Source organism: Gouania willdenowi, chromosome 16, assembly GCF_900634775.1.
Source record: "Gouania willdenowi chromosome 16, fGouWil2.1, whole genome shotgun sequence".
NCBI lineage: Eukaryota > Metazoa > Chordata > Actinopteri > Blenniiformes > Gobiesocidae > Gouania > Gouania willdenowi.
This window is the reverse complement of record NC_041059.1, coordinates 12,210,646-12,224,024: the sequence shown is the minus strand read 5'-3', so window position 1 is coordinate 12,224,024 and position 13,379 is coordinate 12,210,646. Positions and strand designations below refer to the sequence as shown.

Below are 13,379 nucleotides of genomic sequence, written 5' to 3'. Positions count from 1 at the left end.
CCAGATACATCACCTTCCTATAAGTGCTTAACATGTAATCAATGCTATTCATTTTATCTGTCAGTGGTCATAATGTTATAGCAGAGCTTCATTCAAACTGTTCCCAATGGTACAATTAAAAAGAAGAAAAAAGGTAGAGCAGTAAAAAAAAAGTGCACATTTAAGTGCCAGGAAAAAAAGGCACACAAGACGAAAAGAAATAAGTAACAGGATTAAAACTAGAAGGCAGCAAACACTAAAAGAGGAAGGCAGTGCAAAAAGAATAGCAGTGATTGTTTCAGTTTCATTCTGAGGCCTGATGGGGGTAAAACAATGGCTCCAAAATGCTGATTCATATCAAAGCTAATGTTAAAGAGCTGTGGAAACAAACAGATGGTGAAGGTGAGCAGAATCAATAAAGAGCAGAGAAAGAGAAGGTAAAAGAGCAGCTTTATTTAGAGCTAAACAACAATCAAAGCAGAACAAAAGAGCAAACACAAACAGAAGAGAAAGAGAAAGTCATTGAAACAAGGTGAGAGGTCACTCAGTAGCTCAGAGAACAAGAAGAAGATACAGAAAGAACTGAAAAATGGACTCACTTCAGAGAAAAAGGAAAACAAAACTAGAAAACTGAAAGTCTGCGGCTGTTTCTTTCCAACTGGGTGAATAGACGAGTTATACCAAAATGCACAAAGATCACATAAGTGAACGTTGTCAGACAGATGGAGAACATGAGTGATGAAACGGCTGAAGAGGTAGATTGTTGGAGAAGACAAATATAAACTACATCTGGGCAGAGAGTAGTCGTCTATGTTTGAAACAATGAAAGCTTTGTCTCTGATGTCTCCATTTACTGAGTGGACAATGCTGATGTACACGCACACACACACACGCACACGCACACACATACATACAGGTAATACCTGTTACCAAAAATAAGCCCTTTGAAAATGTACAAAATGTTTTTGTACATATTGACCCCTGATGATAAAATTCCAGACATTAAATAGAAACCTCTCCCACAATACTTTTCTCTATAGCATCACTTTGCCTTTGCATCACTTCCCAGCATCAGTACTCTTTGGATTCTGATAGGGAACATTTCAAACAACTGTCTATAATTCAAACATCATCATCATCATCCTCTGAGTACTCTCTAACATGAAGGACACTGAATGAGTCCTTTAGCGGTTCACAGCGTCCTTTCCTTCTGCTTAGTCTCTCACTGAGAACTTGCGCCGTTTGTCCGAGGCCTCGTAACCGGTCCTGCAGCATCCCCGGATCAACGGTTGAAAGGGAGCCTCCTCCCTCCACCTGCTGTGTGGCTTAGTAAGGGGTGAAGCGGTTGTATCCTCCTCTGTACAAACTGGCCTGTGACAGGAAGTGTTCTGTGAGCAGGCAGGAAAAAAGGCAGCAATAGTCCTGTTTGTATATATATATATATATCTATGCTCAGCTCACCATTGTACCAACCCCATACGTCGTTGTTGGTCCAACAGAGTGGTGATAAGGATCTGCAGCAGTGGCGTACACTCGTCCATACCTGGTTAAATAAAATATCAAAGACATAGAAAGCTCTGAAAAATTGTATCCTCCTTTTAATCATCTTCTGCATTAAAAATGGGGTGCCCAAACATCTGGACCTACTTTATCAGTATTTAAGAGGCTAGAAATTTTGGTAACATTTTACTTGAAGTTTTATGCATAAGGCTGTCATTAAGTGTTGTTTGCTCAATAATGACACTTTTCGCTAAATTGTGACACCTTTGAAGCTACAGTATATGTTGGCATTTTTTGGTTTAGGTGGAGGGATCTAATGGGGTTAGGTAGGGTTAGAAGATAGGGTTAGGGTAAAAAACAACACATAATGACAGCCATCATGACATAATAATAATAATAATAATAATAATAATAATAATAATAATAATAATAATAATAATAATAATAATAATAACCGTGTCAGCCTTTAAAGTGTGAATGACCATGGTACCAGGATAAGGAACAGATAACTGAGAATATCTGGCAAAGAGTGTTTTTGGCTCTTGGTGCAGGTTTTTGCTCTCTGAGTGTTCTTGAGTTGTTTTATTTCACACAGGTTCTTCCTAACACGAAGAAAAACATATGCCTGAAGTGTTTTCCTTATCACAGGTAATGTTTCACTTGTACTCATCTTTATGCCAAATAAATGGCCTTCTGTTGGAGAGAGATTTTGTGTGTTTATATGTCATTGTGTCTGTACCCATCACTGTAGGCCGCCGTGGCAGCAGACGCAGATTGGGCCACTCTGTAAGCTGCAGGGTAGCCGCCCTGCACAGAAACAGAAATGTATGAAAGAAAAGAAAGCAATTTTTTGAGGTGAAAACCACTGGTTTAGATGAAATCAAGGGATTGTGTAGCTTCTTACATAGACTTCTGCTCCGTATAGGCCATCTTGATAAACAACCCTGAACAAAGAACAGAATTGTAAAAAACAAATGACAGACTAGAGAGATTAGTGCATGAGGAGGAAACTGGCGTACCCTGGGTAGGCGGGTACGGCTGTAGGCGTGGCCGCCCCCGCCGCCGAGCGGATTGTGTTGTAGACCGCTCGACCCCGACCTCGTAGAGCAGAGCCCCGGTACGCTAAAGTGGGAGTGGCCATTGGGTATGGAAAACTAGCAACTGACATAAGACAGACGGAAAGAAAAATCAGTCAACATTATCACACATTCAACAAAGTTTTGTGGGTGGACTGTGTCTGTGAATGTGCCTTTACCTGTGTAAAGTTCAGGTGCATACATTGCTCCCATCACAGGGTTGATCTTCCACCCCTGGGCTACAGAAAACAAACAAAAAAAAGAAAATAAGAACTTCATATTCTTCACCTTCGCCAGCTTCAACTCAACCAGCTGTATGAAAAATACAAAAAAAAAACTAATCTTACTTGAAATGTCCCCATTCACCAGAGGGGCCTGTGGCTTCTTGGTGACGACTCGTGCGGTGGCATTGTTTACCTGTGAAGAAAAGACGAAAGAAAATAAGACTTTGGAGGCTCAAAAAGTAGAAAACTTTAACAAAAAAATCGTTAAAAGTTTCCGATTTGCAAAATAGTTTTAAACTCCCTCACTTCAATCTTCCTCCCTTCCACAATTGTCCCGTTCAGCTTCTCCCTTGCTTGGTCGGCCTCGGCGGCGCTCTCAAAAGTGACGAATCCAAAGCCCTGTGAGCCAAAGGTCTGCATATTATGACTCCAATGGTCTCTTCTACTTCCTGATCAACATTCTGATTGCTCACCTTCGACCCTCGCTCATTGAAGATGATTTCCACATCAAGGATTTTTCCAAATTGCTGAAAGTTACAGAACATGCAAATGGTTTTAGCATTTCATCTAGTGCTGTGTGCTATGAGTCGCTGATTGTAAAGTTGCGCATGCTAGAATAAACAGCAACTTTTCACAACATTTAGCAACAAACCACATTTAAAAAAAGATATGTGAATTATTTTACTGTTAGCTGTACTTTGACCAGATTTACAGCAATATTTGTGAAATGTGTGATATTTATTTCATAAAAATAAGAGGTCAATGTTGAATGTTAAATCTAAATCTGAATGTTAAACCTAAATGCTAAATGTGAAATCTAAATGTAAATGTTAATGTAAATGTTAATGTAAATGTTAATGTAAATGTTTAATCTAAATCTAAATGTTAAGTCTAAATGTTAAATCTAAATGTAAAGTCTAAATGTTAAATCTAAATGTAAAGTCTAAATGTTAAATTTAAATCTAGATGTTAAAACTAAATCTAAACGTTAAATCTAAATGTTAAATCTAATTGTTAAATCTAAATGTTAAATCTAAATGTTGAATCTAAATCTAAATGTTAAATCTAAATGTTGAATCTAAATCTAAATCTAAATGTTATAACTAAATGTTAAATCTAAATGGGTTTTTTTAGCATGCACAACTTTACAATTGGCACCCCATATTTTGCAGATTCATAATTGAGTTCAGGAGTACAAGGAGCATCTAACCCCAAACATCTGGCGGAGGTCGGGATCTCTGAAGCGAAATGGGATGTTGGAGACGTGGAGGCGCTTGGGTTGGGCCTTACCTGACCCCTCCTCATCACTCCCGCTCCCGGCTCCGCCCCCTGACGACACGGAAACGCTCAGAGATTGGGGGTCAGAGGTCACAGGCGCCAAAGGGTCCTCCTGAAAGGGAGGGAGAATGAAGGAGAACGAGGTGGAGAGAGAAGAGAGCGAGCAACATGGAAGTAGGAGGGACGGACGAAGCATGAAGGGAACAAAGAGAGAAGAAAGAGAGAAATGGAAAAGAATGAATGAGATGAGAGATGAAAGGAACAAATAAGAGAGAGCATCAGTAGCAAAGCAAAGAAAGAGAAAGAAAAACATCAAAGTCAGTTCAACTTTTCTTACTTTCAGATTCTGTTGAGTAAGCATCACATGACATGAGGCAAAGGAAAAAACAAGTGTTCCTCTCAGGCAAACATGAGGCGTGAACAGGGCTCTGTTTTAGTGAGACATCTTTAACACATGCCTGTAGGACTTATTAAGCACTATTAACTTACAATAATACAATACAATAGTCCTTCAGCTGCAGCGTAAACACTACAAATTATTCTAAAATGTACAAACAGGCCTAAATATAACAAGTTTATCATTTGGAAACTTTGATAGTTTCTTTTTTTTTTTTTTTTTTGACAAAGCAGCTGTTTGTTTTTTAGTGTTTGATGTGACAATGTGTAAACTGGCCCATGCACAACAATTCAAGAACTAATGTGCCAAAACATTCACTACCCACAATGCACCACGATGCTAGTGCGCGCGCGCTGGACTCTTGGCATGTGGGTGCTTTGGTCAACCAGCACTATCATGTATGGTACAAACTAATGTTAAAAAATATTTTTAAAAGGCAAAAATAATTAGTTTAAATGGGGGAAAGGGGAACAAAGAGGGGAAAGAAGAGATTAGGTCAGAAAGAAAAGAAAGTGGGAGAAAGCAAAGGATAGAAAAAATAATACAAAAAACAGAATGGAAATACAAATAGCAGATCGAAGTATTAGCAGTCTAGTACCAAGAGGCAGATCAACTGTGAAGAAGGCCTGAATGTAGCAGTGAAAGAATCAACATAGTAACAGAAGGTGCACAAACAGCTTTAAAGGATGAAAGTGATGGGGACAGAAATCCAAACGTAAAGGTCAGTCTGGGGTCAAAGTGCTGCTTTTCTGCCAAAGGTTAAAGGTCATGTGTCAAAAGGCATAAACCAAAAGTTTGGGGTGAACAGAAAACCGTAAAGACACACTTTCACTCAGAGAAGCATTTGACAAAGGCCACATCCACACACACACACACACACACACACACACACACACAGACACACACAGGCTGGAGTGGCAGGGGTGGAAACAGGGAGTTGGGTTTTGGTGTCACGATGCAGAATTGAGTTCTGGACCTGAGCGATATTTCGGAGGGGGAAAGAGGGGGGGGGGGGAGGTCACCTGGCCAGCCTCTCCCTTTTGACCCTGCCTCCTCGGCGACGACTCAACATTCCCCCGAAAATCAGCACAGACTCGTGTTTGTCAGTGGGCTCTAGTGATGGAATATATAGACGGGGCCACAAAACACCATTCATGAGCAGAAGAAGAGAGATGTGCTTCAGAGGCAGAATGCTGAGCTCTGCACACTGCTCAATGTCTGTCCCTTACAGCAGGGGTTCTCAACCTTGGGGTCGCGAGACACTGGGAGGGAGTCGTCAGATGCCTTAAAAAAACTACGAATATTTTTTGAACAATTTGAGCCCATTTTAGCTTATTTTTACCCTTTTTCTGCAACTATACCAAACTTGCCACATTTCAAGTGTTTTTATTACTTTTTCTTGCCATATTTTTGCTCCTACTGCATTTTTACTACATTACTCTCATTTCTGCCACTTCTTCATCAAATTCCAGTGCCTTGTTTGCACATTTTTTCCACTTTCATGACATTTTCGGCAACTTATAAACCCTTTCCATCACTTTTCCCACCTAATGTTGTATATGTTGACTCATTATTGTCACTTTTAACCTCTTTTCAACATATTCCATGCCTATTTTTAACCACATTCACAATTTATTTGCCTAATTTTCCACTTTTACCAATTTCTGTGATTTTAAAAATCTCATTGCACCACCTTTTCCACCATTTTTGGCCACTTTTAACCCAGTTTATTTCTGATTAAAGCAAGGATTTACATCTTTAAGATGTCTATATGGTGCAAATAATTATAAAATATCCACTAACAGTGGATATTATACAGATAAATAAATGTGGTTATCACAGATTCATATAGATTGCCCTTTCTCCACATGACTGTTCTTCACTGTTCATGTCTGTGTTCAACCACCTTCGGGTACAATGGGAGTCCCTGGTCTCTGGAACCTTTATTTTTGGGGTCGCGGGCTGAAAAGGTTGAGAACCACTGCCTTAGAGAAGATTGGACATCTCATGCAATTAAATTGCACTACACAGAGACTTTGAACCTTATTTCAAGATAAATGACACAAAGATGATGTTCAAATCAGCAGAGAAACGTACTATTAACGAAAGTGTTTGATCATCAAAGAGAGGACATTATAAAACGTAATAACCTCTTGCAGGAGAGTCTCTGACTTTTGTCATGCTGGAGATTACGTGCCTGTTGTAGATCTGACCTCCTAAATAAGGAGGTAATAGACTCCTCTGGAGGTAATAGACTCCTCTGGGTAAGGCGATAACATTGCAGTCCATCAAATGTCTTCAGGATATTTCACTCAAACTAAAATGATGTTTTCTTTTGTTTGTTTGACTGCGATTCAATGTCAAAACGATTCAACCTGTGAGGACCAAAATACGAGTAAACATCTCTCCAATTGTGACAATTAGGAAGTGTGACATGAAGTAAAAGGTGTTTGTGTGTGTAAATCATTACACATGGTGAACAATTGGACGGCCTGTGCAAGAACACAAACACCTCCAACTCAATGTAAACAACCTGCTGACTATAAACTGTCAATATCAACACCATTACCAAGCAGGTCTTGGAAGCTGATCTGCTTCACAGCCAGTTAAATAAGACACAGGGGACAGGGAGAAGTGAGCATTTAATCCCGTCTCAGCTGTCACACACTTAGCTGTGCGGAGTGTGCATTGAATCTCCGTAGAAGGACAGCAGAAGGGGAGGTGGGCTCTAAATATAGACGGAAACTCTATCAGGCCTCTCCTCCTGGTGTATAGGACATCTGAAAGGATGTCATCTTTACTTGCTGGAGATCATGTTTTAATAGGACCCAAAGCTGTTGTGATGGACGAAAATAACACAATAAAATGTCACAAAAGGATCTCACCGTAGTGCTGTTAGTGAGGGGGTCGCCCCCATCATGCTGAGGGCCCTGATAGACCCTTAGCTGGGGGTGGTCAGGAAACTCTGACCCAGTGTGAGCTGAGCTGAAGTCCAGCGCAGTCAGTCGGCCTGCAGATGTTGGAGGAGCTTGGCCAGGGGGAGGGTAGGATGGAGCAGGGCCGTAGACCTGAGGCAGGGTGGGGTCCCCACTGCAGGGGCCGGCCTCCTGAGTGGGGCCCCCCTAAGAGATGCAGACAAAGAAATAGACAGGACTGATCAGAGACAGAGGAGGAGACGATGCTGCACATCTGTGAGCAGACTGTAAACAAACAAGAAACTTCATATTTCACCTGAAATCCATCTACTACACCTGTTTATCTTTGCCATGGTTATCAGCTTTCACACATTACCCTAATCCAGAAGACCCTCCACATGCAGATAGAAACACTCCTATGGTCTGCTTACAGCACCTAACATGCTTTTGATTTGTGAGGGAAAATATACGATGAAGGAGAACATGCAAACTATGCTCAGAAATTCAGTGTCCGCACCACCTTTTAACTATCAGTTGTTTGGTCTCCTTTAGAAAATGTTCATGTTTTACATAAACATGAACTAGATTTTCTTTTTAAAATGCAAAACATCATAAAATCTTGACATTAATCCTTAAAAACAAAATTGCAGCAATAAATTGATAAATAATTATACCAGAACTGGGCAAAACTGAGGCAACTTTTAAAATATACTAAAAGTTTAATTAAAATAACTTGGAATAAAATAAAATATACTTAAGAAAGGCTGCTTTGTTGGACAATAGTCCTGAAGAATTGGATTCAAATCTGTTAAGGCAAACCTCTTTATTCCTGGATTTTTCATATTCTCCCCATGTGAGTGAGAATTCTCCTTCAGCACTCAAAAAAAAATCATTTTCCCATTAAGAAAATGTGATTCCCTTAAACTGTCTGCAGTTTCAGGGAAAAACTCAAAATATCTCCAGTGAGAAACTGGAGTCTCAAGTGCCTTTAGACGTCTCTGTGATGGACTGGGAATTTGATGATGCCACTTATTAGGACGAGTAACGAAGTTAAATAAAAAGGTGAAAACTTTTAGTTTGCCATTTTTCTTACATTTTATTAATAAAACTTTTATTTATTAAAAGTGTTGTGGATTCAAAGCAAAGATGCGCAGTACAAAAATGAATATACTTCTAAAGTAGCACTTACTAGATTAATATCTGAATTAAAAAATATATGTATTTATTATATTCAATTTATTTAAGTGTCTTAATTTAGGAGAAGAGAACAAAACGAAATATTACTAATAATATATATTACTCAGTTCAGAAGTAAAAGCATTGTCTTACCCTTTCACTGCATTCCTCGCTCTCTGTTGCATTGTCCACCAACAGCAACATCTTTTAATGCCAGCTGACAACCCGCCCACCTCCCCATTAGCTCTACCCATCCACCAATCATATCTGATGGTTTCTAGAATAAAAAAGAGCAAGAGGAGGAGGAGGGGGCTGAGGGGGGGGGTCTGCACCAGCTGTGGATCTCTGTAACTGTCAATCCACCCACCAGCTTTCACCTAAAAACCCTCTGCAGACAGACAGCAGCCAGCCCTCCTCTACCATCATCAAGTATTTATGACTGTGGCCCTGAAACTCTGCTTTAGTGAAGGTCACCTCTAAGAACATCAGCCACACGAAGCCAGCATGATTTCATGGGAAAATACATTCTTTATAGTCAAATTGATTCAAATCATAAACTAGGAGCAAAGTTTTAGTGTTTTTCTATTCAAAAATGTGTTTATGATGTGAAGATTTGCTTTTATTTCAGCCGATAATTACTTCTGTTAAAAATGGTTCTGCATGGGAAACAAAAGCACTCAGAAAGTGCAAACCTCAAGTGCAAAATATGATTGACTTAATCCTATGAATACATTATTGCTGGTGAAAATATGACAGTTGTTTCCTTCATTTACATGACATCACAGATTCCTTTTCTGTGGCACTGGTATTTTCTCTTCAGTCAGGGATTAAATCACGTCTTCACCCTCTGTGTCTAATTATTATCAGGTTTAAAAAAAAAAAAAACCTCCTGAAAGTCTGCCAGTTCTGAACTTAAATGAATATATTTTAATTGTAACAAGTCTCATGTTTCCTTGCTCACATGTTGCATTGAGAGGTGTGGATAATTGTGCAGAGGAGACTGACTGGGAGTTAGACTCAACTGATCTATACTGTGAGACAAATGTTGAATTTTTCTCTAAATTAAGACACTCATTTTTTTAAATGTTATTTTAAAGATTAACTTATTTGCTTTGAGAGAACAATTGATCACAACACATCATGTCTGAATCTGAAAAAGCACTAAATGAGGAAATAATCACATTTACTATGTCTCGTTAAATGTTTTATTTTGGGACTTATATCTAACTTATTCCTGGGACTGCTACTTTATTTATTGGTTTATTTAACAGGGACAGTGTGCATTAACATCAATACTAAAAATACACCATCTTTAGCCAAAAGGCTCTTTTTGATCTGCAGTCCCTGGACAGAATGTTAAATTGTCACCCTTAAATATTACTAATTACACAAATAAATACAGTAAAATATACAGTGAATAATGCAACAACATAATAATATATAACAAATACAAAAACAACAGTATTTGAGAGGAGATAATCCAGTGTGAATATAATTATAATGTCCTGTCAGACAAAATCATGCAAAGGAAACACTGAGGCTTCAATAATCACACACACATTCCCAAATCCATAGTAGCATCTCCAGGAATAATACTAAAAAAAAAACACAAAACAAATGGGCTTAATTCTAAAACCAGATCAAATGATTTTTTGTTTCAGACTTCCCTGGACTAAACTAAATTCAAACATCCTTTAAGTGTATGATTTAATATGCAACATAATGATTAAAAAGAGTTTTAGCTTCTAAGCTGTACTTGTTACTGAGAAATTACCCGTTGCCGATTTAACGTTGGTGTCTTGCTGATGAAAAACAAATTCATGAATCCACCAGTCATAGACTGACGGCTAGATTTAACACCACATCTTCTCATGTAACCGTCACACTGGAGAGTGTTAGTGTTCCCACACGTCAACACAGAGCTGTGCATGCATCCTGTCCCATTTGTGCGACAGCCTCGTCCCTGCCTGTCAGATAAGAGTGACAGTCTAACAGATATGACCAGCAGCTCTGCTCTTTGTCTTTGTGTTCCTACAGACACCAGCAGCCTCATGGGCCTGGTTCAGCATCACTCACACACCGTCTCCTGCTCACACACTGCTTTTTGACGACCATTTGTTGCTTTTCTTCTCCAGTGTCGACCCTCAGCTGTCTGACAGTGGTCAGAGGTCGAACACTGGGAGCCAGGTGCCTGTGAGGCAGCTGCTGCAGGATTTACACAAGACCATTAAACTGTGGATGTAGCCTTTGTATGCCACAATCATTTGCTCTTGATTCATTTGGAAAATTATGTTCCAAATATTGTCCGTTTGTGTGTTATTGCGTTAAAATATATGTTTGGCCGTGTCTACACAACTGATTATAAATGTATATATTCCAACAACAAGAAACCACATGTCACAACCAGGGTTGAGGTCAATTACAAATACATTTTCAGTTATCCATGTTCAATTACAACTCAGTTATGATTGTGGTGACTGGCACTTTTTCCATTCACACTAAAAATTACAATTTTTATTTATCCCCTAAAAGTCAATTCCAATTATGTTCTCATTTACTAAATTTAATTTCCAATAATCATAATTACTGAGCCTGAAAGAAATAACACTATATAACATGTTCCAATGTTTAAAAAATAAAATAAAAAATGTTTAATTTTTTTTGCCTTGCATCTGAAATTTGGGTTTTATTTTTAATGCCTTACTGCATTTTCACCCCACTTTAAGTGCGCTCATCATATCTGAACAAGTTTTTAAGGTCTTATGAAAGCAATATTCCAGAAAAAATATCCAAAATGTTTCCATTTTTATGCCTTACCGGCAAAATTTGGGTGTTTTTTTAAAGAAATGCTTTAATGCCTTAGTGGATTTTCAGCCCACTTTTTTTTTCTCCACTTTTTATGCCTTGGCACTAACAGTTTTTTATAGTTTCCATGACAATTACAATTTCAAAGTCAATTCTCTGAACTCAATGACAATTCAATTATTATTACAACAGCAACAGCTTTTTTCAAATACTATTACAATTATAATTGCATCATAACTGTAATAATGCAATTGCAATTAGAATTGATCGAAACCCTGGTCACAACCACTTGCGCAACTTTTCAATATACAACATATAGCTCTAGTTTGACCAGGACTGATGTTATTAAAGTCAGAAGCTGCCCTTTATTTACGGTCTAATAATTGTATTCCATTATGCAGATTAAAAAACTCTAACTCAAAATTTAAAGAAAAAATACTCTGGAAAATGATAAATCATTTACTTGATGGCACAATCATGCCTTTTCCCAACTATTTTAAGCAGTGGGTTGTAAAAAAAAAAAAAAAACAGATAGGTGTTGGAATCTCCTCCTGTGATTATCTGCTGATGCAGAGTGGGCCAAAAATACAGCTGGTGTGAAGCACTGAGACAAGGTGGATGCATACCAGATTCACTGGGGTATTAGTGGTATGTGGGGGACACTTGTTCCTGGTACCACTGAAACCACCGGCACCAGTGATAACCCCTACCGTGTCCTTACTACTGAATAAAGAACTTGCTTCCCCACCTGTTTATTTCACACAGCTTCTATTGAAGCCTCTGGATTAGACAAGAAAACACTTATCAACACTGTAATCTGGATTTAAATGAGATTATCTTGAATATTCTGCTCCCCTTATAAGTAATCCGATAACTCAAGTGTTAAATATTCTTATTTATTTGACGTTTTGATCAAATTTGTTGTTTATTTTCAAATATATGCATATACCAATTCTGTATTCTTAGAATATAGGTTGACTCAATGTTTTTTCATTAAAGTTCCATAGTTAGGTTTTATTAAGATGCTTTCGATTGGAATTTTGATGCCATTGACACATGATTTATTCAGATGGGGAACAATTGAAGGAGTTTTTACCTGGACTAGGCTGGGGTAGCATGCGGCTGTCTGTGGATAGACGGGAAGTCCATAAGGCTGGAGGATCACAGTGGGTGAAGAGAGCATAGCCCAACAGCCACTCGCACAGGGAGACAGGGAGCAGTGGAAGAGGAGGTCAACAAGAAAAAGGAAGGATTGGAAATCAATCAGAGGAGACGGCTATAGAGCAAAAGGGAAAAAAACAGGAGAAAGAGGAAAAACCCAACAATGGGGAGAAACCAAAGATCCAAGGGGGAAGGAAAGTTTACACTCCTTCCATGAGCGTTAAACCAAAAACCAGAGAAAACTCCACAAAACAGCCAAGTGCATGTCTGTTATGGACAGGATATGGAGCAGTGAAAGAGAAAGCAAGTGTGTGTCCATCCATTGGCCATGCAAGCTGACGGACAGAAACACATGCTTGGGGTCCCGTTTCAGAGTTATATAAATAGTCGCATATGTCCTTCTCCCTGAGTTTACCACCTCACCACCCTCACTTACACACTTTGCAGTGCAATAACATCTTCTTAGGCGTCTTATATTGATTAAGGTACAGAACCCAGGTTTTATTGTCACCCTGTAACTATTTTGCTACTATAACACCTCAGAATTAAAAACAAAACACTATTACTTATTAAATAGGCAGTAACAAAAAGGCAGGTTAACCAAAGTAAATCATACACGTTTCTGTTTGTTTACATATTATATATTCAGTGGGATACATTAGGATAGTTTAGAAACCAAATTAGCAAAAAACTAAATTTAACAGAATTCAACATATTAAATCAAATTCAAACGTGGAAAAATTATACCTGACTAATGCAAATATTGCATTTATCAATAAGGCCACAAGGAGACCGTAATGAAAATATATAATATATAGCCATTATTATTAATAGATTTTGGTCCAAAATGTGGTAGATTATCATACCT

General features: G+C 38.5%; 1 protein-coding gene across 2 annotated transcripts; it reads right to left on the bottom strand.

The window, feature by feature from the left end:
• Positions 1–410: 410 nt before the first annotated feature.
• Positions 411–12,863, bottom strand: rbfox1l (RNA binding fox-1 homolog 1, like). Of its 2 annotated transcripts, none has more exons than XM_028469801.1 (12): positions 12,447–12,863; positions 7,340–7,576; positions 3,990–4,169; positions 3,253–3,306; positions 3,086–3,193; positions 2,903–2,972; positions 2,735–2,794; positions 2,499–2,640; positions 2,384–2,423; positions 2,219–2,286; positions 1,441–1,522; positions 411–1,350 (listed from the first exon to the last, which is right to left on the bottom strand). In XM_028469801.1, exons 1-12 carry the CDS (start codon positions 12,531–12,533, stop codon positions 1,306–1,308), a joined length of 1,173 nt encoding a protein of 390 aa, XP_028325602.1. In that variant the 5' UTR covers positions 12,534–12,863; the 3' UTR covers positions 411–1,305. The 2 variants fall into 2 exon arrangements, with proteins under 2 accessions (XP_028325602.1, XP_028325603.1); XM_028469802.1 differs by having other exon boundaries at positions 3,086–3,178; positions 12,447–12,861.
• Between the last annotated feature and the right edge of the window lie 516 nt (positions 12,864–13,379).

Excerpts from the sequence above, each read along its gene's own strand:
- rbfox1l (XM_028469801.1), bottom strand. The coding sequence starts at position 12,533 with ATGCTCTCTTCACCCACTGTGATCCTCCAGCCTTATGGACTTCCCGTC. Across the intron at positions 2,641-2,734 it reads TGCACCTGAACTTTACACAG|TTGCTAGTTTTCCATACCCA; the intron begins GTAAAGGCACAT and ends GTCTTATGTCAG. Across the intron at positions 2,424-2,498 it reads GCCGTACCCGCCTACCCAGG|GGTTGTTTATCAAGATGGCC; the intron begins GTACGCCAGTTT and ends TTCTTTGTTCAG.